The 26,854-nt window shown below is 40.8% G+C and overlaps 1 protein-coding gene across 2 annotated transcripts in view; it reads left to right on the forward strand.

Annotated features, from left to right (window-relative positions):
* SRGAP1 (SLIT-ROBO Rho GTPase activating protein 1) overlaps positions 1-26,854 on the forward strand; it is a gene marked incomplete at its 3' end in the record, with an annotated part of 269,007 nt that overhangs the window by 204,693 nt on the left and 37,460 nt on the right. The window contains exons 9-12 of one of the 2 annotated variants that reach the window (XM_080811741.1): positions 9,867-10,064; positions 10,553-10,637; positions 19,029-19,056; positions 23,074-23,176. In XM_080811741.1, coding sequence (XP_080667867.1) covers positions 9,867-10,064; positions 10,553-10,637; positions 19,029-19,056; positions 23,074-23,176 — 414 coding nt within the window. Of the gene's footprint in view, positions 1-9,866; positions 10,065-10,552; positions 10,638-19,028; positions 19,057-23,073; positions 23,177-23,695; positions 23,730-26,854 lie in introns of both variants that reach the window. The other variant, XM_080811742.1, reaches the window with a different exon arrangement.

The raw sequence follows: 26,854 nt of genomic DNA on the forward strand, positions 1-26,854 counted from the left end.
GCCCACAGACCTGTTTTGTTTGGCTCCCACGGTTTTGGCCTGTTGAAAATGAGCAAGTCTGGTAACTCTGACCTTGCATTGCCTCATGAAGGGAAGAGTGGGATATTTGAATTCTACTTTGCCATAGTCATTCAGCTCCCAATTTTCTTACATTGGACTCTTCCATTTCTGTTGCCTGTCTGGCCTCTGCAGGCCTTTGAGGTTTTGACCTTTAATGTATGCCCTTTGGGGCATAATGTAGCGAAGCATTGTCCTTATAAACTTGATTAGTGGCAAACAGTGCTTTTTGAGGGTTAAAAGCATTTCTCATAGAAACAAATGAATTAGATTGTCCTGACTTTTCCAGTGAGCATGACTGGTGGTTTATGATCTGTTGGATATGGGACTAATGCACTGTCATAGAATGGGATTCCCAACGAAAGGAAGATTTAAGTTGGATTTTTGACAATCAGTAGATTTCCGTTGATAGAGAAGGAGGAAAAGTTGTTTCGGTGTATTTCAAAATGTCCTGGAAGAACCTTGATTTCCCAGAGGAATTTGGTCATCATCCAGGCTCTCCTTGAGGATAAGCCAAAGGTGAAGCTGAAGTCAGATGACAAGAGACTTTGGGAGCCAACTAAGGGATTTTGACACTGTGAGGCAGTTCATTTCAGTACAATAAATATTTGTTCATCAACTTCTACACTCCACATATTTTGCCAGGTGTGGGGAGTACAGAGATGAATGTCACAGTTTGCATCTGTCTTGCATGAGAGCCAGACTATAACAAGTCATTTATATAATACAAAAAATAAGGGATGTAACTTGGGAACAAAATAGCAATCATTGCTGATTTAGAGTCCTTTATAGCGCTCTTCTCTACCATAAATAATTTGCCTCTGATCCTCCACTGATAGAGGTCAGAAAATTGACACATTGCTCTCAAACCAAAATATGCAAGGAAAGAAGCATGTCTCTGCCTCTGCACAGACAGATACACACAAAGACCAAAATTCACTGGAAAGAGTTCAGTTAACTAAAAATAATTACAACTTCCCGGTGAAAAGATAAAAGTTGAAAGAGAACTTCATCCAAGTTTACAAAAAGTGTGGACAGGGCAGCTAAATAGAACATGAACGTTTTCACCAAATCTTAAACAACTACACATAATGGGAACAATTTGAAACTGTAGGAAGCTGTTTTAGAAGGGAATTTCCATGCTAAGAGCCTACACGCCATGAATAAATTTTGTTTGCTCTAAAGTGCTTGATTTTTAAAAATTAGTAGCTGTCATTTCAAAAATTAGAAGTTTTTTAAATCTGTTTCCAGTTTCTAAACAATTAGAAAGCCTGATCATACCAGACCTGCATTTCTGCAGGAGGATAACTGGCTGGAGCTGAGATGCTGTGTTTAGACACAGAGCATGTGCTTCTTGTTTGCCATGCTCCCCACTCAGCCCACTTGCCTTATTTCCACTACTTCCTTGGCCCTTGAAGACATTTGAGTTTGCGGCACCGGCCTTAGAACAAAGAGAGCAGTGAGCGTTTGTGAAATGGCCTCAGTATACTCGCACGTAGTAAAAGCTGAATGAAGTTTCAAGAAGGGCTTCATTGAATTTGGGGTGATTTATAATCAGATTATAATAAACAGATTTATATTTATATTATAAACAGATTTATAATGGATTGTTGTCTCCTCACAACTTCACATTTGCCTATTCGGGCTTTTGAAATGAGCTTTCAGTTTCAGTATGCTGCCTGCTCATATCACTGAACCTCATTCCCGATGATTTCAGCCTCCCGTCAGCCGGCCGGCCAACACACGTTTATTAGTGCCCGCTGTGGGTTGTACACATAGAGTCAGAGCAGAGCCTGCTGCCCACACAGGTTTATTCCCATTTTTTGGTTTTCTTTTTCTTTCTTATAAGTTTAGCTTTTTTATTTAGAACATTAGTAAACATTCCTTTTAAAGACAACACTTTGAAAGCACCCTACAGCGAAATAATCACTGATACCTTTCTCACTATAAATATTCTCCACGTTTGTTTCCATCTAATGTTGCATGGTCTTGCACACATTCTTCACATTTGCTTTTAATCTTTGTTACAGGGATTTCAGCTTGGGGTTCCTTCCCTCTGCTCCTTTCTTTCCAAGCTAGCTCTGGAGTAATTCCCTGTAGACTGCAGTTCCCAAAGCCCTTTCTCCAGACACAGCCAAAGGAAAGGAGAAGGAATTGTCTGAGTAGAGCAATTGTGCTTTTCATGTGTTTAATACAGCCTTCGTTTTAAGTAGTTTACCCATCTTCAGAACATTTGGCCCAGAAAATAGAGTTTCATAAGCGGGTCACTCCTGCTCCAACTAAAACTTTAAACTCATGTTTCAAAGGAGTCTCTCTTCACTTCCTTTGGACGTTGATGTGTCTGCATAGAAAGCCTGGAACAGCAGCAGTCAACTTGTGATTTCAAGAGCCATTAGCAGAACACGGAGCTGATGAATGGGGGAAATCACGGACTCCTTGAGTCACTGAGTTAACTAACTTTGGAGCTGCTTTCTTGTCATGTGAAAGAATAATGTTTCTTTATTGATTAGGCAACTTTGACTTGGGGTTTTCTGTTTTGTGAAGCCCAAGGCATCATAACTAATGTATATAGCAAGTATTTTAGAGAAGATGTTAACATAATCACTGGCCCATAGAGAATGTTCAAGCAGTATTTGTTAAATAATGAGTGCAAGGAGAAATAAATAAATAGATAGATAGATGGATAGATAGATAAATAAATAAATAAATCGTTTTTCTTAAGATATAGACTTATCCACCTGAAGGGAATGGAAAAGAAAGGAGCCTGTGATTCCTCAATTAATTTGCAACACTGTTTAATGAACTGATAGTCCCTTATGAATTTTCCTCGCTTTACTTAAAATCTTTCACCGACAGTTTACTAGGGAGTAATTCACAGACTATTCCAAAAATATATTCCTTACACAGCATATTTTCAACCATAATGAACAAGATTTTATGTAAACATTTAAAACAATTTTCATGGCCTGGGTAATTGAGGGAAGTACAAGACATTTTGGTTATACCTCCTACCTAGAGTAGAAAAATCACATTTCCCCCCAGAATACCCCATAATAACCACTGACTGCAGTACAGTGCCAAGTCATGGAAATCAGTGATCCAACCCTTAGCTATTGTCAGATTCTTTAAGACTTGGTATGTCTTAAATGTGGATGCTTGATAATTACCTAATCATAATTATAATTTTTTATCTTCTCTGTGGCTTTAACTTCATTTTTGCTTATTTAAGTATTTTTTTATTTAAGTATTTCTTACTTGTCTGCAGCCTTCTACTGTTGAGGTTAACAGTAGAAGCCGAAGTGAAAGATAACTACCATTTATCCATCAAATGATAGCGTTATCTTGGCCAAAATTGAAAACTGGGATCAACTGTCTTTCACAAAAACACATTCTTTTTTTGAAAACATGTATTTTTAGAAGCAGTGTGTATGATGTGTGTGTGTGTGTGTGTGTGTGTGTAGTTTCAAATAAGCTTTAATTCCCTGACAGAAGGAAGTTGATCCAGAAGAATACCAAGCAGAATGATGAGGGTTTCTAGAAAGGGTCCAAAAGTGAGTCTTGGGACAGAACAGCCTAAATAGAATGGTGAAGCTCAGGATGGCTGTCAGCGAAGCAAGCCCATGTTGTTGATGTGTGCTAAATGTTTCCTTGACTTCTGTGGATTTGGAAGGAGGATGACTTGAACCTCTACCATTCATTCAGTGAACCCTTTGGATAATCCACTGTGTCCCAGGTCCTGTGCTATTGACAAGAGATACAAAGATTAATAAGCTGCCTCTAACCCTAAGTCGACAACATAGCCCTCTAAACGGTGTGGTAGGTGCTTGTGAGAAATGGATTGGCCATCATCCACTTCATTACCCAGCACAGGCAAGGTCACTGGCTTATGTACCAGGAACGAAGGAAGGCCACAGCAAGGTGCTCTGCCTCTGCTCCTGCCTTCTGTGTCCTGTGCTGACTGTAAGTTTCTGTACCCTGGGCTAGTTGACTATGGCATGAATCCAGTCTGTGTTTGTGTGTGTGTGTGTGTGTGTGTGTGTGTGTGCGCTCACGCACGCACGCGCACGTGTCTGCACGTGTTTGCTTGTGTGTCTGGTCTCTTCCTGGTAACATCTGAAATGATACAGTGCTGCACTGAAATGCATCCAGGGTCAGTCATGGCAAGAAGTAGATAGGTGGGGAAGGGAAGGCAGAGCTGGGGGTCATCTTCACAGATGGATTGATGAGCCTTCAAGGATGACTAGGCCTGTGTAATGTGCATGGCACAGTGTCATAAAATAATGTGCGTGTTAGAGGTTGGCTTGTGTCCCCCCAAAATGTGTATGTTGAAGTAATAACCCCAGTACTTTAGAATAGACCTTTATTTGAACACTAGGGTCTTCACAGAGGTAAAGTGAGTTCATTCGAGTGGGCCTTCATCCAGTGTGATCAGCGTCCTTATCAAAAGAGAAAGTTGGCACACAGAGACAGAGGAGGCTGTGTGAAGAGACATGGAAGATGGCCATTTGCAGGCCAAAGATGCGAGCCTGGAACAGACCTTCCCTCGTGGCACTAGAGAGGAAGCAGCACTTTGCTCTCAGACTTTTGACCTGAGGACAATGAACTGCAGTTGTTGCAGCCCTCAGCGTGTGGTAATTTGTTCTGGCAGCCCTGGGAAACTAATACAGTGTGTTTAGAGAATAAAATCAAAACAACCGTTTTGTTTTCTCCAATGATCATAATGTCCTGTGAGTAAAAGGGCCAAAGAGCTGGTCTGCAGCCGCCCACAAAAGTCACCTCTTCTCTGTCACTCATTTTGATTCTCAGCACATGGGCACTCCTCTCCAGTGCTGTACATTCTTCAGGTTTTTCATAAATGCCTTGTCACATTTTTGGCCTCTCCTACCAAAGCTAACTGCATTTTCCTGGGCTAATGGGAGTCATTACAAACCTCATATTAGCTGTTTCATAGTTGCCTCATTATATTCCCTCCTTGTGGCTTATTAACATGACTTCTGTGTCAGAAACCGGTGTTGTTATTCTTCGTCGAGAACATCCCATGGGTTAGTATGTAGTCCCAGCCATCCTGTCTGGTGTTTTCTGTCACATCCTTTATTCTTCCTGACAATTCCAAATTTAACCATGACACTCTTGCTTCAAAGAAGAAAGTTAAGTAAAGGAAGAAAAACGGTGTTGTTGACAATGACAGGAATCACGTGGCTGCTGCTGGGTCCACAGTTTGTGGGCCTGTTACTGTGGAACCTGCTGGGTGTGGATCCTGTGTGGTCCCCATGGAAATATACCACCTCTAAGACCTGGGGCAGTTAAGTCTGGTGCTGGGGCAAGGGTCCACTTCAGGACCCGCGGTTGGTCCACAGATAGTCTGTTACTAGATGCTTGAATGGGTGTGACACCCACCAGTTTCCTGAACAGGTTCTTAACAGATAGGACTGGCTCTATACCCCAGATGAAGACAGCTGGCTCCAAGTCCCAGGCCCCCTCCAGGATGCATAGACAGACATGTCTCCCACCTGGAGCCAGGTTCCAGGGCCACTTCAAGATCTACAGATAGACTGAGGTCAGCAGGTCTGCCTCCAGGAGCACTGAGAAGCATGCCTTCTAACAAGACACTGTACATGGAAGATTGCTCCATGACCAGGGCTGAGAAGGACTGGAACTACATCATGGGCTGCTGCACAGTCCACAGCTGGGACCAAGGTCAGCAGGCCTATTGAGGTACAAATAGATGTGACTCTTCCTGGATCCCTTGGCAGGTAGTTCTGGTGACAGGACCAAAGCCAGATAGAACCATAATGGAGTCCCCAGAGGGACCTGGCTATTTCTGGGTCAGTAGCCAGGACCAGGATTGGGAAGCCTCCCACCTGGGCCCAGGCCTACTTTCTCAAATTGGTTCTTCTCAGTCCTGGGCTCCACCAAGGCTTTACAAATTCTTACCTGGATCCCAAAGCTCCCACAAATGCAGTTTTGTCCGTGGATGGCCACCAGATTACTTGTGGGGCAGGGAAGAACATGTGCAGGGGTATCTCCTATTTTGCCATCTTGCTGATGTCCCTCTGGAGGGGTGAGTCTTTTCACTCAGCCTATAATTATATAATCATGACTTCCTTAAAGTAACCATTTACAGTATTTTTTTAATAACCTTTAATATTGCTTTTTTTTCCCAGTAATCTCTCGCCTTTGCATCGTACACATCCCCAGCAATAATGACTAAGTCTGTTAATTTTCTTTGTACTTTTTTGTTTTATTCTATCACACGATCTCTTTTAGATCGGAACTAACACTGATTGGCATTACTTCTTCCCTAAACAGTATTTTGTTGATTAAAAAAAAAGTAATTGAAACTATTTCTACTTTCTGTAATAATGAACTGAGTCACTCAGCTGATTATTTCACATTTTGCTGTCCTGAACAAGGTGTCTGGCCAAGCCTGAAGTCCACGGCACAGAGAACCATATGTTCCCAAAATGAAGAGCATCAAATATTTTGAACAAAAATAGAACATGGTGATTCTGAACTATTAGTTCACTGATTTGCTTGGAAAAATAAATAGATATTCTCTCTAGAAGATGATAGTCTCACCCTAACTTCAATAATTCTACCAAATAACTCTACCGACTTCAAATAACTCTACCAAAACATCCAGCAAACAGACATCAGATCAAAGAGATGCTCACAGTAACTCCAAATATTGACATTATCAGAAATGAACTATAAAAGAGCCACTTATTGTGTTCAAGGAGATAAAAGCCAAGCTTAGATTTCAGTAGGAAACCATAAACTATAAACAGTGAAATAACAGATTTTAAAATGTACCACATAGAGATTCTAAAAGTGAGAACTACAATGTCCCAAGTTAACAAATCAGTGGATGGTTTTAACATCAGATTCAACACAGCTGAAGAGTGAATTATCAAAGTAGAGGACAAATCAAAAGAAAATAATCAAAATGCAGCATGGAAAAACAAAAAGATAGAAAATACAAAGAAAGGGCACCTGTGTAGTTCAGTCAGTCAAGCATCTGACGTAGGCTCACGTCATGATCTCAACATCCTGGGATTGAGCCCTACATTGGGCTCCCCGCTTAGTGGGGAGTCTGCTTTTCCCCCCTCCCTCTGCTACTCCGCCCCCCACTCATGCATGGACTTGCTCACTCTCTTCCAAATAAATATATAAAAATCTTTTAAAAAATATTTGAAGAGAAGGGTAAGAGATAAAGAGAACACAGTGATGTTTAGCATACTAATTAAACTCCCAGAAAGGAAAACAATAGAAAAGGAGGCAATATTTGTAGAGATAAAAGCTATAAATTTATTAGAGTTTATGAAAAATATCACACAATTCAAGAAGTCCAAAAAAATCCAGGTAGAATATATTTTTTTAAATCCTTACATAAACACGTCATGGTAAAACTATAGAAAACTTTAGGGGCACCTGGTGGCTCAGTTGGTTGAGCATCTGCCTTTGACTCAGGTCATGATCTGGGGTCCTGGGATCAAGCCCAATTCAGGCTCCCTACTCAGCAGGGAGTCTGCTTCTCCTTCTCCCTCTGCCCCTCCCCTTTGCTTGTGCTCTCTCTCACTCAAATGAATTTTTAAAATTTTTTAATGTAGAAAACTTTAAAAGCAGCTGGAGAAGCAAGCAAAGTAGCAGTGGACTCACAGCAAACTTCTCATCAACAGGAACATAGAAGCAAGAAAATGTAGTGATTATCTTCAATGTATTGAAAGAAAATAAACTGCCAATCAGGAAAAAATACTTTCACAAATGAAAGTGAAATAAAAGACATTTTCTAGTCAACAAAAAAAGAGTTCACCACCAGCAGACTCATGCTAAAAGGAATTTGTAAAGGCAGGGAGTACTCTTAAAAATATAAGGAAAGATGGGGCGCCTGGGTGGCTCAGTCATTAACCGTATATGCCTTCAGCTCAGGTCATGATCCCAGGAATCCCTGGGATCAAGGCCTGCATTGGGCTCCCTGCTCCACGGGAAGCCTGCTTCTCCATCTCCCACTTCCCCTGCTTGTGTTCACTCTCTCGCTGTGTCTCTCTTTGTCAAATAAGTAATCTAAAAATAAACATACATACACACACACACACACACACACATAAGGAAAGGAGGTCAAATAATGTAATATATATGGATAAAGCAAAATAATGATTATGTAACTGATGTTTTTAAATATATGTTAATATTTATGTACAAATTTTATTATAATACATTATAAACTAGCATATAAATAAGGAAAAGTAAATGAAGTTAAGGTGCTCTAAATTCTGTACTTTGGGAGAAGGATAAAGCTATTGATTTACACTAGACTTTGATCCGCAAAGGTAAACTCTGACCTAATTGTGCAAGATAAATGTAGAAGACAAAAGCTCCTAGAAGATAATATAGAAGAGTATCTTTATGGCTCTGAGATAGGGAAATATTTCTTAAATAGGACACAAAAAGTACTAATCATAGAGGAAGAGATTGGTAAATTGATTACATTAAAAGAGACAGTTTATCTAGATTCTAGAGTGAAAAGCCAGAGAAGAGTGGGAAAAAGACATTTGCAGTACCTGTAACTAACAAAAGACTCATATCCATAACTACAAATAAGTAAGAGAAAGACTTATAACCCAGTGGAAAATTGAGCAAGAGATTTAAACAAAGTATTTGCAAGAGAGGAAATCCAAATTATCTTAAATGTATTATAATGAGCTGAATCTCGGGCATCAGAGAAATGCATATTAAAACCACAATAAGATACCACTACACATGCAACACAGTGGTTTAAATTTTATAAGCTGATAATGCCAACACTTGATGCAGAGTAGCAGGAACTCTCTTACTGTGCTAGTGGGAATACAAATCAGAAAATAATTTTGGAAAACAGTCATGTATGCTAGACGTGTGTTCATGGCAGTATTATTCTCAGTTGCCCAAAACTAGAAATCTGTCATCTATCAACAGTAAACAGGATGAATTATGATGTATTCCCGCAATGAATATTCAGCATTCACCAATGAAATACTATACTCCCAAGAAATGAATAAATCTTACTATATAAAGTTGAACAACAGAAGCAAGACAAAAATCATACATGCTATAGGATTCCATGTGTATGAAGTACAAAAAGGCTAAAACTAATATGTGATGTTAGCAATCAGGATAATGGCTACTTTGGGGGAGGAAAAGGGGGCTTGTGGTAATTGGGAGAAGCACAAAGGTATTTGTAGGGGACTGTATGTCTTGATCTGAGTGGTGATCACATAAGTGTGTGATCACTCTGGTCATTCATCAAGCAGTACACTTATGGTGTGTGTATTTCTTGTGTGTAGTTTAATTTCCAATTTTAGAAGTTTACTTTAAAAAATGTAACTGAGGGGCACCTGGGTGGCTCAGTGGGTTGGGCCTCTGCCTTCAGCTCGGGTCATGATCTCAGGGTCCTGGCATCGAGCCCCGCATTGGGCTGTCTGCTTGGCGGGTAGCCTGCTTCCTCCTCTCTCTCTCTGCCTGCCTCTCTGCCTGCTTGTGATCTCTGTCTGTCAAATAAATAAAGAAAATCTTAAAAAAAAAATGTAACTGAGAGAGTACCCAGTGATACATGAGACTTACAAGGACCCAAATACACAGAAATATACTCTTGAGAATGTTTCTGAAGAGAGCCTCTCTTTACATTGGTGGTAGTGGGTGTTGCTTCCCTATCTCTCTCCTCTTTTTGGGGCAGGGGCTGTGTCTTGCCTCCACCTGACAGAGTAGATTCTCACTGAGTGTGGGATTCATGAAATCATGTGGTAACAGGAGAAATGTGTTCCTGTCCCCAGGTGAAAAAAACGACCGAAGCCACCTTGCAGACCATACAAGATATGGTCACCATCGAGGACTACGATGTCTCTGAATGCTTCCAGCATAGCCGCTCCACAGAGTCTGTGAAGTCTACGGTCTCTGAGACCTACCTGAGTAAGCCCAGCATCGCCAAGAGAAGAGCAAACCAGCAGGAGACAGAGCAGTTCTACTTCATGGTGCGTCTGTCCCTTCCCAGCCACCATTGGAGCTCAGAGCTGGGATCCCCAAACAAGCATCTAGAGTTGGGTTGGAATCACCTGGGTTCTTTATTAAAATATGGACTCCCGTCTGCACTCAGAGTTGCCAATTCTGTTGGTCTGAGATAGGATTTGGGAGTTAGTACTTTTGTAAAATTTCCTCAGATTTTAAGAGGCCTACTCTAAGACCACTTTTAAACTGTAACGTACATACGTGTCCCCAGGAGGGCTTGTAACCTTGTGGGTTCTGGTTTCAACAGGTCTGGGGAAGGAGGGATCTGGGAGCCTGCATCCCTGATGGGCTCCCAGATGATGGCGGGTGATGCTGGTCTATGTCAGACTGCCCTCGGAGTAGCAAGGTTCTAGAATCTAGCAGATAAAAGTGGCTGGATTTTAGACATCCCGTGGAAAGTCCCTTGACATGATATACATTTTTTAAAACTAAAAACGAATCATTCCTTTTGCAGAAACTCAGAGAATATTTGGAAGGTAGTAATCTCATCACAAAGCTTCAAGCCAAACATGACTTGTTGCAGAGGACCCTTGGAGAAGGTCAGTTACTTGAAGCAGACGGGGAGGGTGACGTGGATTTTGTTTTGTGTCATGTTGCCATTCCGTGAAGAGTGTGAGTTATGGGTTTGTGTTTTAAGAAGCAGAGAACATTGCTTGTTTAGACTGGGCTTTTGCTAGAACTGTAATAATCAAGTTCTCCGAGCAACTCTTTTCCTCACAAGCTTGGTGCTAACCTTGAGGAAGAATAGTGAAAGCTGGGGAGGGCTGAAAAGCCAGCACAAAGGTCCTGAGGAGCGCTCTGCCCAGCCTGGGGCTCCTAACACCTGGTGCTCCTGACAGGAGAAGACTGGGCGGGGCTGCACCTGCTGACCAACCAGCCCCTTCTTCCTCACCCTCTGGGAACCTGTCCGCCCTTCCAGCTCCATCCCCTTTGTTGTAGGGGCCAGTATTTGTTCTCACATCTAATGCCTTCCCGGACTCCAGGAACCCATTAAACCCGTTTGGGCGACTTTTTTTTTTTTCTTTCTGTAGACATTGATTTCACTTGAGAAAAAAAAAATCTAAGGAAGTATACTGCTGTAGCTAATAATAATAACAAAAAACAAGAATAGTCCCTTCCAGAGGGCTTTCTCTGTGCTAAACTATTGTTCTAAACTATATATTGAGCTGGGCTGTAAATTTCCCCATTTTTACAGATGAGGAAAAACACTGGGGAAGAAAGGATTATAGGCAAAAGGGACTATTTAAAAAAATATTTACACTTTCTCTTTTCATCTTCTTGAAATTTAAAAGGAAAAAAATAAATACAAGCAAAGTCCCTTTTTTAAGTGCCTCGTAGTCTGTAACTTTATCTTTTGTTCACACTAGACCTTGCCAGAAGTTATATAAGTGAAAGAGAATACAGATGGGAGTGGGGGATTGAGGGGACTGAGGTGTGTAAACTCAGGCCAAAAAGAGATTGCTGCTCTTTGACCTCAACTCTTGCCCCCTACCATTCTAGAACCTTCCTACGACAAGGTGATTTTTTTCATCACCTTATCTCCTGGTGTCCTCCAAAGGACACATTATCCTCAGGGAATGAGCACTTGGAGAAAGGTCATCATGACCTAAGGCTCCATGTATTACAATTAGGATGCCAGATTCTAAGATAAAAGGCTGATACCATTTAGAAAAAGAATTAACATTCAAACTACTCGAAAGTGTCTTGTGAAATAAAATAACCAAACACATTATGTGAACTTTCATTAGATTTTGAATCAAAAAAGCAAGTTACAAAAGGCATTTTAAGGACAACTGGGGAAATTTAATTATAGACAGACTGTATATTAAATGACATTATTGAATTCATTTTCTAAGATACGACAGTGGTGGTGTTATTATGAAGGTTCCTATTCTTAAGAAATGTTTGCTAAGGGGCACGTGGGTGGTTAAGCGTCTGCCTTTAGCTCCGGTCATGATCCAGTCCCTCAGTGGGGAGCCTGCTTCTCCCTCTCCCTCTGCCTGCCACTCCCCCTGCTCGTGCTCTCTCTCTCTCTGTCAAATAAATAAATAAAAGTCTTTTTTTAAAAAGTGGCAATATTAAGAAAATTAAAATCAAAATTGAATTTAAAAGAAAAAGAAATGTTTGCTAAGTATCATAATATCTGCAAGTTATTTTCAATCAATGCAGAAGAAATGATACAGAAGGAGAGAAGGAAATAAGGCCAATGTGGCAAAATGTTAATAGTTGGGAAATCTCAGTGAAGGGTAGCCCTGTACAAGGCTTTCAGCTCTTCTATAACGGAGGTTGGAACTTTGTTTTAAAAAGCCCTTTTTTTTCTTTGAATAGTTGTGTTACCTCAGCAATCATATCCCAGTTTTTTTTTTTCTTTTTCCTTTCATAGTATCATGTAAGATCATTTTTTCCACCTACTACAAAATGCCTGATATTTCAGTGATGCCCCCAAGGTCAGTTGCCAGTCACCAAAACATAAATTATCGTTAAGTGTTTTGATGAATGCTTACAGGCACAGAGTCCTTCCCTACAGGACTGGACACTACTTTAGAAATCGTGAGTTGGAGGCAATTAAGTGGTGGGTGAATTCATTCTTGGCCTGCATGCAGACACATGTGTTAATTCGCTTGGGGTCACATTCTGAAACTTTTATGATACTCATTCTACATAGATTCCCTGATGTCTCCTGGAGTGAAAGCCCCAGCAGTTCATACTATTTTACGTGGCATGATTGGAAAGGGCTATATTTTAGCCAGCTTACTGAATCCATAAGCCAGAGTCCATCGTTAGCTGCTGTTTTGTACCTCGTGAACTCTCAGCCGGGATTTCTTTATCTTGGGATTTCTCTCAGTGGGTTTCTCTTGTATCATAGCAACACAAGCTGGGTTCCAGGGTACCAGGCCTTCACCGGGTTGCATTTATTCAGAAACTGGATGGTTCCCATCAGATACACTAGCCTCTGCCCACACGCCGCAGACCTTATACTCCCCGGCCCTGCCCCACGTGCAGGCTTGGCAGCACACCACACGTTGGTCACTGCCTGGGCTTCATGCTGGCAGCTTTGCCCAGAGAAACCCTGAGCCTGCCCCCATCTTTTAGCTTGACCATTGTGGGCCTCCTGGCTTTCCGTGCAAGCCCTGTTCGAGTTAATAGGCTTATACCAAAGGAGGTGAAGAGAGTTAATGGTCCCTGCCCTACAGTGAGATAATCCAATGGGGAGTCCTTATGAAGGAGCCCAAGTCTGGGCTTGGTGAAATAAGGTTAGTAGCACAGGATTCGATGGTGCTTTTGGGGACAGTCGTGACTTTTTATATAGAAATCACAGCTCTGAATTATACCAGACTCACTGCTGCAAAAGCTGCCTTCATAGTAAAACAAATAGGGCCTAACCCAGGGATTTAGCAGTTGATTGTACACAGCTGAAACTGTAACTACAGACATGTGTTTGGCCTGTCTTGCTGCTTGCCTTTGGCAGCCGACCAGAGGCCCGGTCAGTCCTTTGATTTACAACACAGTGAAGCCGCTCGTGGGGGCTCTTAAAGGCGCACTGTCAAGATTCAGAATTCCACGACTTTGACAACTGCCGAAATGAAAAGAAACACATAATGAGTTGTCCAGACCAAAGTCATCACCTTCTTCTTCATCTTTCAGTAGCACCGTTACAGCCTTCTGTGATGTCATTTGTTTTTCACCCGGAGAATTTACGCCAACACAGTAAATGAGATCTACATCAGTAAAACTGAGGCATGAAAAGTGTTTTTTCCTTTTAGGAAGGAGCCTTTGTGTTCACACTGGCTTCTTTATGTGCAACATTTGGAGTTAAGGGGGGTGTACATATCAGTGCAGTTTTCACCAAACACAGACAATTTGACACCGGAAGCTGAGTTCCGTGTTAGGTTGTTTCTAGACCTGGGCATATGGTTTCCGACAAAGAAACTAAATGGCTTATCCTCATTGAATCCATTGTCTGTCTTTGAGTAGGAGCACAAACACCCTTTCGAAAGAGAAGCTGATGGTGAATAATTATGTTTTTTTAGAAAAGCAATGCATTCTTAAGGAAGAAAAAAAGGCTGAAAAGTAATGCCGGAGTCCTTAATCTGTCATTCATTAGGGACCGGATTCCCAGTGCCTCCGTCCGGTTTGAGCTGGGCACATTTTAAATATTTCATCTAGTTGGGTTTTTTGTTTTGCTTTTTCAATCTCAGATTGCCATGACACTCTATTTTGGTTTTCCCTTTTAGTCTGTGGTGGTAAAATACATTGGAGTGTGAAAAATAATTCACTTCTTTATTCTCAAGTGAAATGATCGGAGTAGTCAAAAAGTAGGTGTTTGTAGCAAGAACAAGATAATCCTGGGTCATGGGTCATTTTTTGCCCCCAAATGGCTTATATTGTGGGATGGGGAGGGGAGTGAGGGAAGAAATTGTTGTTTTTAATAATTAAATAGCCTTCCAGAGAAAGTGATTGAAATCGAATCCCCAAACCACTGGGAGCTTTCACATTTCTCTGGGAAGCAGATTCTTCTAAGCTTGTGTGTTATTGATCTATTAATGATGATACTGATTAAAAAATAAAACCTCATTCATCAGTTGAGGCGCACTCTGTACTATCAGCCGAACAAAACAATGGATGTGGTGGTGGCGGTTATACCATGAATGATGGTTCTCGAGAAGCTTGCTCTTGGCTCATTAATCAAAATGTATCTTTGATAGGTTTTTAATTTTTTATCTCATACTGTTAACCATGGATGGATGGAGCAAAATGATTTTAAGCCATTTAATATATGATCTCTTTCTAAATCTAGAGAATCTTTGCTTGGGATATTTTAACAAGAATAGCAAAACTTCAAAGTTATAGAAAACATTTCATTTTGAAGGAGTTATTCGTGTCTTTATCATTGAATTGCTCGAAAGTGAATAACCCATTATCCGGTTTAATTTTGTAGATACTTTAAATTTTTATTTTATTTATTTTTTAAAGATTTTATTTTTAAGTAGTCTCTATACCCAACATGGGGCTCAAACTTCCAACCCCAAGATCAAGAGTGGCGCACACTACTCACCAAGCCAGGCAGGCCCCCCAGGACTTTAACATTTTAACTTAATATGTGTTATATAATTTAGTATATCTTAGCATTTTGTGTTTGACTTTAGCCATATGGGGGAGATAGAAGCATAAGCCATAATCCCTACCTTTCTTTTAGGATTTTCAAGATATTTTCTGGGGAATAAGACATATTTTTACAATATATTACTTGGGAGCTCAGGTCTAGAATTAAAGCAAACCTGATCAAAATAGCATCAACATTTTTCATAGAACTAGAACAACGAAACCTAAAATTTGTGTGGAACCACAAAAGACCCCAAATAGCCGAAGTAATGTTGAAAAAGAAAAGCAAAGCTGGTGGCATCACAATCCCAGACTTCAAGCTCTATTACAAAGCTGTAATCATCGGGACACCTGGGTGGCTCAGTTGGTTAGGCGGCTGCCTTCGGCTCAGGTCATGATCCCAGGGTATTGGGATCGAGTCCCGCATCGGGCTCCTTGCTCAGCAGGAAGCCTGCTTCTCCCTCTGCCTCTGCCTGCCACTCTGTCTGCCTGTGCTCACTCTCTCTGACAAATAGATGAATAAAATCTTAAAAAAAAAAAAAAACAAAGCTGTAATCATCAAGACAGTATGGTACTGGCACAAAAACAGACACAGATCATTGGAACAGAATAGAGAATCCAGAAATGGACCCACAACTATATGGTCAACTCATCTTCTACAAAGCAGGAAAGAATATCCAATGGAAAAAGTCTCTTCAACAAATGGTGTTGGGAAAACTGGATAGCAACGTGCAGAAGAATGAAACTGGACCACCTTCTTACACCAGACACAAAAATAAATTCAAAGTCGATGAAAGACCTCAATGTGAGACAGGAGACCATCAAAATCCTTAAGAACAACACAAGCAGCAACCTCTTTGACCTTGACTGCAGCAACTTCTTGCTAGATGTCTCTGGAGGCAAGGGAAACAAAACCAAAAATGAATTGTTGGGACTTACTCAGGATAAAATGCTTCTGCACAGCAAAGGAAAAAATCAACAAAACTAAAAGGCAACCTACGGAATAGGAGAAGATATTCTCAAATGACATATCAGATAAAGGGCTAGTATCCAGAATCTATAAAGAAAATCAAAATCAATACCCCCCAAATAAATAATCCAGTTAAGAAATGGCAGAAGACATAACCAGACATCTCTCCAAAGAAGACATACAAAGGGCCAACAGACACATGAAAAAGTGCTCCACATCACTCAGCATCAGGAAAATACAAATCAAAACCACAGTGAGATACCACCTCACACCAGTCAGAATGGATAAAATTAACAAGTCAGGAAACAGCAGATGTTAGTAAGGATGCAGAGAAAGGGGAACACTTTTGCACTGTTGGTGGGAATACATACTGGTATCCACTCTGGAAAACAGTATGGAGGTTCCTCAAAAAGTTAAGAAGAGAGCTACCCAGTGACTCAGAAATTGCATTATTATTTATTTATCCAAAGGATACAAAAATGTTGATTCGAAGGGACACATGCACCCCAGTGTTTATAGCAGCATTATCAACAATAGGCCAATTATTTTATTGGGAAAGAACCCAAATGCCCATCAACCGATGAATGGATAAAGAAGGTGTGGCTTATGTATATGCAATAGACTATTACTCAGCCATCAAAAAGAATGAACACCTGCCATTTGCAACAACGCGGATGGACCTAGAGGGTATTATGCTAAGCAACATAAAGTCAGCCAAAGAGACAAATATCATCTGATTTCATTCATATATGGAATTTAAGAAACAAAGCAGATGAACATAGGGGAAGGAAAGGAAAAATAAAATAAGATTAAAACAGAGAGGAAGGCAAACTATAGGAGACTCTTAACTATAGAGAACAAACTGAGGGTTGCTGGAGGGAAGGTGATTAGGGTGATGGGCTAAATGGGTGATGGGCATTAAGGAGGACACTTGTTGGGGTGACTCCTGGGTGTTAATTGTAAGTGATGAATCACTAAATTCTACTCCTGAAACCAGTATTTCACCATATGTTAACTAACTTGAATTTAAATTTAAAAAATAAAAAAGATTTGTAAATGTTTGAGGGGAGGGGGAACGAACCTGGATCCTAGGGCCAGATGCATCACATACTAACAGTGTGACCTTGAGCAAGTCGCAATCACTTGCCTCCTAAATGCTTGGTCTCTTCCATAAAATCAAAATAACATTACCTGCTCCCCAAGGTTTTGTGAACATTGTGAGTTAATGTATAGAAGGTGCCTAGAACATTGTCTAATAAGTATCGGACATCATTGCTGTTTTTGTTGTTAGTAGTATATTTGACGTCATACTTCTGTGATAATAAAGTTCGTAGCATGACAGAATACAGTACAGCACAAACCTGCTAGTTTCTCTGCCCTCAACCTTTCGCTCATTTTCCTGACTCCCTGTGTGTGGTCTTAGCTAGGTCCCGTGGCCCCAGAACAACCTAAATGGTGGTGACCGTCGAATCTTAATCTCCAGCCCTGTCTTGTCTCTGTGCTTTAACCCTGTCCAGCCAGCTTCCTGCCAAAGGATATCCCAGAAGACACTGCTTTCTAGCAGACCATCTCTCCTACTTAAGAACAACTAGAAATTATTCTGGGGTTCTCTGTCCACCTTCTACTTTTTCTTGTCCTTCAAAATAGCAAAAGGGCAAAAGAGGGAAGAGAGTTTGAGTTAAAAAATAGATAGAACTGGGTTCTATTTTTTAATATTTTTCCCCTTTCCTCCCACCCCCCACTCCGAGTCAGGGCCCAGCACGGCTTCTAGTAGACCTACAGTGGCCTGAGTCTGGGCTAAGGAAGGTATTCTCTGGCATTAACTGTCACCCCCACCTCTTTTACAAATAGAGCATTAATCAGATCCTTCGTTACTTGCTCTTCAAAAGCAGATAATAGAGTAAAAGACTGTTGCCTGGGAGGGTGCATTCACCATTTCCAGCAAGACCACTCTCTCTACAAATGTTATCCTGGCCTCGTCCTGCAAATTGGAATCACTGCATCATGATGGGATGGGATGGGCGTACCTGTTTGTGCTGCAATGTGACCTATCTCTAGTAGCTGTAGCTTCAGACTGTTTCAGAAACAGGTCGTCATTTTGCAAACAAACCAGTGAAATGGTTCCCTCTTGCACACCCCTCCCACAGCTCCACCGGAAACGTGAGAAAGAGCAGACAGCAACCACGGACCCCTTCACACTTGGAATTAGCGCAGATTGTAGGAGCACAACAGAAATGCAGAGCCGGTGCTTAAAACAAGCTGAGAAGCCCGAAAATATAAGAAACTCTTGTTTTAGGTGGCAGGGAACTTTGAAAGGCTATTAGCTTACAGGTTGTAGAATGTAGCATAATTTAATGTCCTTAATATCTGCCAGTGTCATTTCTGATTATAAAATGCAACTTCTCACCTGACTATATATTATAGAAAGAACACCAACTTAATATAAAGGAAATTGAGTTTTCCCACCCTAATTTGACCACCTTCTAACCCAAATATCAGTCAAGACAGAAGAAACAACTAACATTCGAACCTCGGATGTGTTTTATCTGTATTTCTTTGTTAACCTTACAGTTAAGATCAAGCAACTGTTTCATGTTTTCTGAGTAACAAATAAATATCCCTGCCTCAAATTGCCAAGTGAAGCATTTTCCTCCAATCTATAGGATTTATTAAATTTTAAGTATGGGTTTTATGAAATGTTTACTTCAAATTATTTGTCTCTCGTGATATGCTATCCTCATGCTTTCCACCATAAAATGTGTAAGTTATTACAAACTCAGCATCTTAAAGTAAGGGACAGGTTACCAAGTGCATTCCACTGATTCCATTCCATTTACTTATTTTTTTTTCCCTGCAGGTCATAGAGCTGAGTATATGACTACAAGGTAGGAAAATATTTTATCATAACTCTATTTCTCATCCTTTTTTCTTTCCGCTTAACAACAAGTAACCATTCAGTGCTGCAAGAATGAACCAATTTTGTTAATGAACATGGAAGATCGTTTTGACTCAACAGACCATAGTAACATGAAATCTTTGGGGTTCTCACAAAACCAGATTTGCTCCAGCAGATCTGAGGGTTTCCCAGTGTAATTATAAAGCTCTTTAATGGTAGACTGCTTCAGAAAGACCTAAATCGAATGGGCTTGGTTTATCTAATCCAAAACACTTTCAGTTTCTAGAAATAGTCTGATTTGATCATTTAATTTAACAAGCAACGTTATGTGCATATCTACTGTGTTAGCAAATAGAAAGCATGATTAGTTATTTTCTGCTCCTACTTTTCCTTATGTCATATAAAACTTAGAACTGTACCAAATACTTGGGATTTTAGCTGCTTACCCCCTTTTGGTTCACTTCAAAGATTTAAGTGTGGTTTTTTTTTTTGGTTTTTTTTTAAGATTTATTTATTTATTTATTTATTTGACAGAGATCACAAGTAGACAGAGAGGCAGGCAGGGGTAAGGGGCGGGAGGAGGCTCCCCGCCAAGCAGAGAGCCCGGCTCGGGTCTCCATACCAGGACCCCGGGATCATGACCAAGCCGAAGGCAGAGGCCCAACCCACTCAGCCACCCAGGCGCCCCTAAAGATTTAAGTTTTAATATTACAACCATATTGTACTTTTTCTCCTCCCCCCCTTTTTTTCATTCATAAAGGGATTTTGAAGCCACCGCTGAGAAAGAAAAGCCTTTTAGGGAGCAGATTCTGATTTGAGTTGGGGAAGGTTTGCAACTTTTATTTTTCTGTGCCAGCCTTTGTGTGAGAGCAAGAAATTATTCTAATTGACACAGCTAGACTTTGCACTCTTGAAGTTGAGCTCTCTTTGAGGTGAGAGGCATTTAGAACACTGGGGGGGGTGTGTGTCTGTGTGGAGGTGTGTGTTGTGGTAATTGGCAAGTTGACTTTCAAAGCTCTGTATTGTCTGTACTGGGCATTTTATTCAAAAGGAAGCCTCTCTTCTTGGTGAACCAACTAGAAAGATACAGCTACTGACCGGCCTAAACCTCATGGAAAACACCAAGGTTTCTTTCTTCCCTGCGTCAGTGACAAAGAGGAGTATTACTTCTGCATAGTAAGATGTAGTTGATGGAGCTTTTTTCATATGTATCATCTCTTTGGGCTGTCAACTGCTTTACTTTTGTCTCTATATTATAATGAACATAAAGCACTTCAAGAAAAAAAAATTTCCTTTTAAAAGGAAATGCAAATACGTGAATTTGCAGTGAGAACTGTCACTGCCCAACAGACCAGATACACACATCAACCTGACTTGGACTTCCTCTCATCCACATGGGCAGGCTGTGTGGTAACCAGCAAACCAGCGCGCGTCATACCGTTCGAGTGTTAGATGGCACAGCCCTGATTCCACCAGATGTGTGCCTAGTAAAGCCAGAGCCATCGGGGGCCTGATGGCTTTCGGCCTCTGCCTCCAAAAGGACTTTGATAAGCGCCGGGGCACTTTGTTTCTCTGTCAGGTTTTTCTCAATATGGTTGTCTTGTCGCATTGCATTTGCCTCATACTTTAGAATCGTCAGGAGAGGCAACTTGCAGGCCTCTGGTAGACAACTCAAAAGACGTGTCCTCATTTGCCCCAGCCAGGAGCTACGCTGCTTCTCTCGGTCTTGCAGGAACTATGATCTAGCTCTACTTATGGGGCTTTGGCTCCAGCTACAAGATTTGCTTGTCCCACAAATTGGTGACCATACGAAATGAGCCTTTGTTCTTATCCCCTTAGCTTCGTCAATGGCTCCAGACATCACCAAGTATGCAGCTCTGCTGGACCTTGTAATAACTGTGTTTTCTGGTTTTTCTGTCAGATGCTTTGCTATCTTGGGGCCCTTCTGACCTTGGAGAGACTGCCACTCACTCCAAGAAATAGTAAAGGTCATGCTCACAAGTATGCCTTTTATGTGCAGACCCACCAGTCCAGACCTATACCGTTAGCTGCATCCTTTACCATCCTTTTTCGGGTTTTCACATTCAGGGTCACTCTCCCCCTTCCCTGATCACCACAAAGCCAAGTACCAGACAACCCCTATTCCCCAGAGCCCACCAAACTTGTTCGACCTAGCCAGTCCTAAACCTGCTTACCCTCCCGATTGACCCTGGTGCTTCCCCATGTACCCCTCCTCCACGGAGTAGCCTGCCCCCTCCCCTTGGGCAGTGTGGGTAGTAAACTGTCCTTTCAGTGGCCTTTGCTTCTGATCTGTTGGCCTCACCATACCTGAATAAAAATAAAGTCTACATTTTAAGACACTTGTAAAATAATGAGGGGCACCTGGGAGGTGCATTTGGTTGGGCACTGATGCTTGGTTTCGGCTCAGGTCATGATCTCAGGGTGGCGAGATTGAGCCCAGAGTTGAGTTCTGTGCCGAGTGTAGAGTCTGCTCGAGGCTCTCTTTCTTCCCTCTCCCTCTGGCCCTCCCCTCCACCCCCTAAAACAAATTAATTATTTTTAAAAATCTTTTTAAAACACTTATAAAGTAATGAAAAGATTGGATGAAATCAAGCACATAAGGTTAAACTCCTTGGTGGGTAGTTGTTCTGGTTTTTATGCCCACCAGATCCTTTCCTCTATGAATATCCCAGAATCAGTATATAAAAGAGGTTTCAGAAATTTCAGCAGGCCATGGCATACTGCCTAGTGGAAGTTTCCATATTCACCTCTGGACTCTTGAAAAAACTCCTCTTAACCTCTCAAGCATGTGGGACTTTGGGTGCTGCTCACTGTATACCCCGTTAATCCTAGGAGCCCACCTACTAGCTGAGTCCTAGAATCCGACTGTGGAAGCCTGTCAGGTTTGCTCCCCTATCTCTCTTGATAGCTCCAGATTATGGTAATCTCTTATGAATCTAATCAGGCTTCCTCATGTCCTTGGGATTTTGTTTCTATCCTGGCCTTTCTGAACGTCAGTGAACTGAAAAGGTAATTCTTTCTAGACAGTTTGCAGCATAACAAAGGGCTTACCCAATTCCAAGTGTGATGCACGCCCTCCTCTAAGCCTTCCCATGAAGAAGGGTTAAAATTGGAATGTCTGGAGAGCGGTCCTGGGACTCTCCCTCCCTGCATCCCATTCAGTACAGTTGGAGAAGCTGAGTCATGTACTTGTGGCGTCTTTGCTCTAAAGGAAGAGGACAGAAGAGGCCCTGGCTCTCGACGACAGAGCAAGAAGCTGCAGGGTCTAAGGGGAGCGCGTGGGGCACTGGTTGTGTGTGTGTTAGAGAGACTGGCTCAGCCACCAGAGCAAACAGACTGGAGATGGAGAGTCCAGAGCAGAATAAAGGACGTATGCTAATGCTCTACAAATATTGAAGCGATGAGATAGTTTGTTATAAAGAAATAATCATTCATATGAGCCTGTATCTACCTCCTCCCCGAGAAAGCATTGGAACCAAACTAATTTTTCACTTGTGACCCCATTAATACTTACTTTTGCATAAACTAAAACCCCATTAATATCTGAGGGCTATTGAACAGATGTGACATTACTTGCATTGACGAATTATGTTGTAACTAAAAATATTATATTTAATTTCTTATATTGGGATTTATCGAGAGCCCGGATTTTTATGACTCATTGTGTCTTCCGTGTGACTCATAAGCCGGTCAAGTTTGTAACACTTGGCCAGATAGCTCACAATTCCATTTTTAAACAAACTAGCAAACAAATGTCATATGCAGTGTATAAGAAAAGGGTTGTCTGAGGAATAGTTTGTATCATTTTTGATGACATAAGTAAAAGTAAATAAATGGGAAAGGGGAAGGACTCTTTTCCCCCATGGCGGGGGTGGGTGGAGGGGGCACACAAGAAATCCTGGTTTGTGATTTTGCTGTGACCTATGGGTATTTCATTCATTGTTTGATTTCTGCCATGCTCAGTAATTATATTCCCTTCCCTTAGGCCTCCAAATGTTCCCCCTAAGCCCCAGAAACACAGGAAGTCCAGACCCCGCTCACAGTATAATGCTAAGTTGTTTAATGGGGATTTGGAAACATTCGTCAAGGTACTGGCACCAGCCATCTGGGTGGCTGATCTCCACGCTTCTTCCTATAATGGTCTCAGCCTCTCGTAAAAGGAGGCAGGTCATTATGTCCAAGTCTGTCCTGGGGCTCTTTGCTTTCCCAGAAAATCAATATAATATTTCCTGAAGTCAGAGAGGAAAGAATATTTGGTTTGAGTGCCTTCAGAGGAGGAAATACATGTGGGTATTATGCTGACAAAAAAGTAAGCCCTCTTTCTTTCTTAAAAAAAAAAAAAAATCCATAATTTGGGCAATAAGGAAAAGAGCTTATCTGATAAAATATTTTATTTTTACTCGTGCAAATTAGATGGCACACAATCTATTTTTAAAGTACATTGTTAGGGGATCTCTGAAGCACGGCTAGAGTTTGAATTTCCTGTGACTTGAGGAATTCATTATATTGGAGAAATGGTAAGATCCTGCGGTCTGTATCTTGGATCTCTGCTCTGCTGTGTTTACTCTGTCTTCTTTTTCACCCTGTACCTCTGATAATGCTTCTAGCCGAGGACGAAGGAACTCACACGCGAGACATCAGGTATAGTGCCGCAGGGAGGCGAGGCCACAGCCTCTTTTGCTCTTGATATCATTTTCAAATCATAATTATGCTTGGCTTTAATTGGATTTTTAAGGTCTTTGAAAGAAAAATGTTTGCAGTTGGAAATCAGGTTGAAAAGTAAGCTTTAGTATTTATGGATTCCTGCCTATCTGCTATAGAAAGGATATACAGAAATTTGAACACTGATTTAAGAGGAGTTGCCTTTTCTAGTTAAAGCAGATAAACAGTTTTTACATTACATGTTTGACAGTTGTACCAAATTTGAGTCAAGGGCTTTCGTTAAAGGAAGTCAGTGTTTAATGCCAAATGTGCATTAATACTGGATTACGGACCCTCAGATAAATTACACAAAAAAGAGAAGAGCTTTCTTTCTCTTTCGTGCCTAACATTTTATGTCATGGATTCCAGTGTTCCTGAAGACTAAATTTATGTAGAAAACCACATCATTAGTGATTCCCTTAATAATATGTTATAGATATCTTAGTTGCTTTAAAGACAGATCTTCTATCGAATACGGGCACTAATGGTTAAACAGTGTGTGTGTGTGTGTGTGTGTGTGTGTGTAATATTCACATGGACAGACACATACACACGTACGTGCATACACACACACACAGAGACTGAGGACCTCTGGCAGCCTTGAAAACGAGCCCTAACCTTGGCATTAAGTGAAAAGCCACTGGACAACCTAAACTGCCATCACAAACCCACTGCCATCAGCCTCGAAAGAGCCTTCTTGGCTCTAATTTAATATAAAATTATTGTCAGACTTGATTAGCTAGCTTCCCAGCCCAAGGCTTATAAGAAGGGGCAATTTAGCTGGAGAGAAGGGAAGATAAAGATTAGATGAAAGCACTGAGATATGCAACTGATGGTCTGGCAGAGAAAACATAGAGAAAAGCTCAAAGAAACAAGGGTATGATTCCGTTGTATTTGATAACACAGTACAAGAATGACTGCTGAAGATAACAGGACAGCTCGTATTATATTTTTAAAAGATTTTTCATTAAGAACAGTTAATGGAAACCAAATTTAGGGACTAAAGAAGGAGTAAACCAGTTATCCTGGGAAATGTACTTAGGTGAGCTCTTCCAGGTACCAGATGGCATATTAAAGAATCTTCGGTCATAGCAATAAAACAGTGGAGACAGAGATCTCTGCCCTTCTGGAAAGTGCTCCATTGCTCAAGGAGCAATGTCACTGTGTCCACAATGTCACTGTGAGAAAGCAAGAGCAAACCATTTTTCCTTTTTCCCATGGGGAAACTGAGGCACAAAGGGATTTTTTTTTTTTAATTGTTGTTTGTTTGTTTGTTTGAATGGTGGGTGGAGCACAGCCCATTGTTTCACTTCTTGTAAACTATTTTCTACCAAAGCATCTGGCATCCATGAAATCAAATTAAAACACACACACACATTACTTTTTGACCACAGAATTCATTGTATCCAAATAAAATACTGACATTAAGCAAAAGATTAGTGATTATCTTGAGGAAATGTAAAGACGAAAATGTTTTTTAAATAATATGAAAACTTAAGGCATTTTTATTTAGAACTTTCTTAGTGCAAACATTTTTCTTTTAATAACATTTTATTCTTTCTTTTTGTTTTAATACTAAGTTCATCAGAGGTGCAAACTAATATTCTCCTTTTATCACTTACATTTAAATATTTGTTACTCTTTTAGATTACAGTGTTAAGTAAAACGGTCATATAAAGGTTACCTCCCCTAAAACACACTTGTATTTTAAAGAAATATCCCCTCACAGTAAGTGTTGGTGTAATTGCATCACTATTTTTGAGCCAACTAGTCCACACTAAAGAATTTTTATTCTTAAGGACCTTCTCTAAGAAATTAATAAAGTGTACATCCCTAAAACAAAAAAAAACTAATTAGAGAAACTTGATACCAGCTCCAGAAGTGATTGAAGCACTAACTGGTTCACACACTGATTAGATGGTCTTAAAACCTAAACTAAAACTCTTCCTCAAGAACTATATGAGCCATCCTAGGAATAGTTAAGAGTTTAAATGGCTCCGCTGCATTATCCCCAATCCTTCCCCTGTTGCTTATTTGGAAAAGTTAGTGGATTCTGAATTGTTTCCATATATTAAGACATCCCAATTCTTCGTGCGGTTCAGAATAAAATTCCTCATGCGTTAGTACCCGATGTCTGCTAATCATTCTGAACCTCCACGTTTCCTGTAAAGCTCTAATTCCTGAAAGAGCAGAGTCTTTGAAGGTATATGAGCATTAACTCCACAGTCGGTAACCGTCTTTAACCACTTGGAGTGCATGGCATTGGTGCATAATTAACTGTGACCCCGGCAGCTCCTTCATCTCATCTGTCATCCTACACGTGTTTTAAAACATTTCCAGAATTCACACTTGTTCAGCAGAGTGCACTGACTCTATTACAAGATATAGGGAAAGGGGCCACAAAACTGCCCCTTCCTCAGAAAACAGGGTCTAACGGGACGTGCATTTGGGCCATTTTTTCATAATCCTTAAAACATGTAAAAATAACGATGAAAAATCTATAAGGATGAGTAAGTTCTGATGCAAACCAAACAAATATGTAACACATTATGATCATCTAGGAGACAGTCCTCCTGTCATGCATCGGGAAGCATGTTGTCATCCCGACGGTGTACTCTCGGGATGTCACCAGGAGGTCCCCAGATGTCTGAAAGGCTGTGTGTAGAGATCGGTACGGCCAGTCAGTCCTAAGATGCTGTGGTTAGAATACACAGAGTTCTCTTTAGGTCCATTAGATTAATTACTTATATCAATAACCCTTAAAAAAAAGGAGCGATTCATGTATTCACTTTGATACATGAGCCTCCATATAAGTAAAAGAGATGAATTCGCTTTGACATCTTGAGGCACAACAGAGGACACTGAAACAGGATTGCAGTAAATGTATTGAATGTGGTTTGCTCCAGAACAAGATATACCTTTGGTTAAATGTGATTTTATTTTTGGCCTTAGTGGAAGATTTTCGAGGGGGGAGTTGGAAATGACCATCTAAAAGAGTAAAAAAGTCCTCTTGAATTAGGGATAAACTGTGAACTTTAATGTGTGATTTTTGCCTCTCTGTGGTT

Source organism: Martes martes (genome assembly GCF_963455335.1).
Source record: "Martes martes genome assembly, chromosome: 8".
Taxonomy (NCBI): domain Eukaryota; kingdom Metazoa; phylum Chordata; class Mammalia; order Carnivora; family Mustelidae; genus Martes; species Martes martes.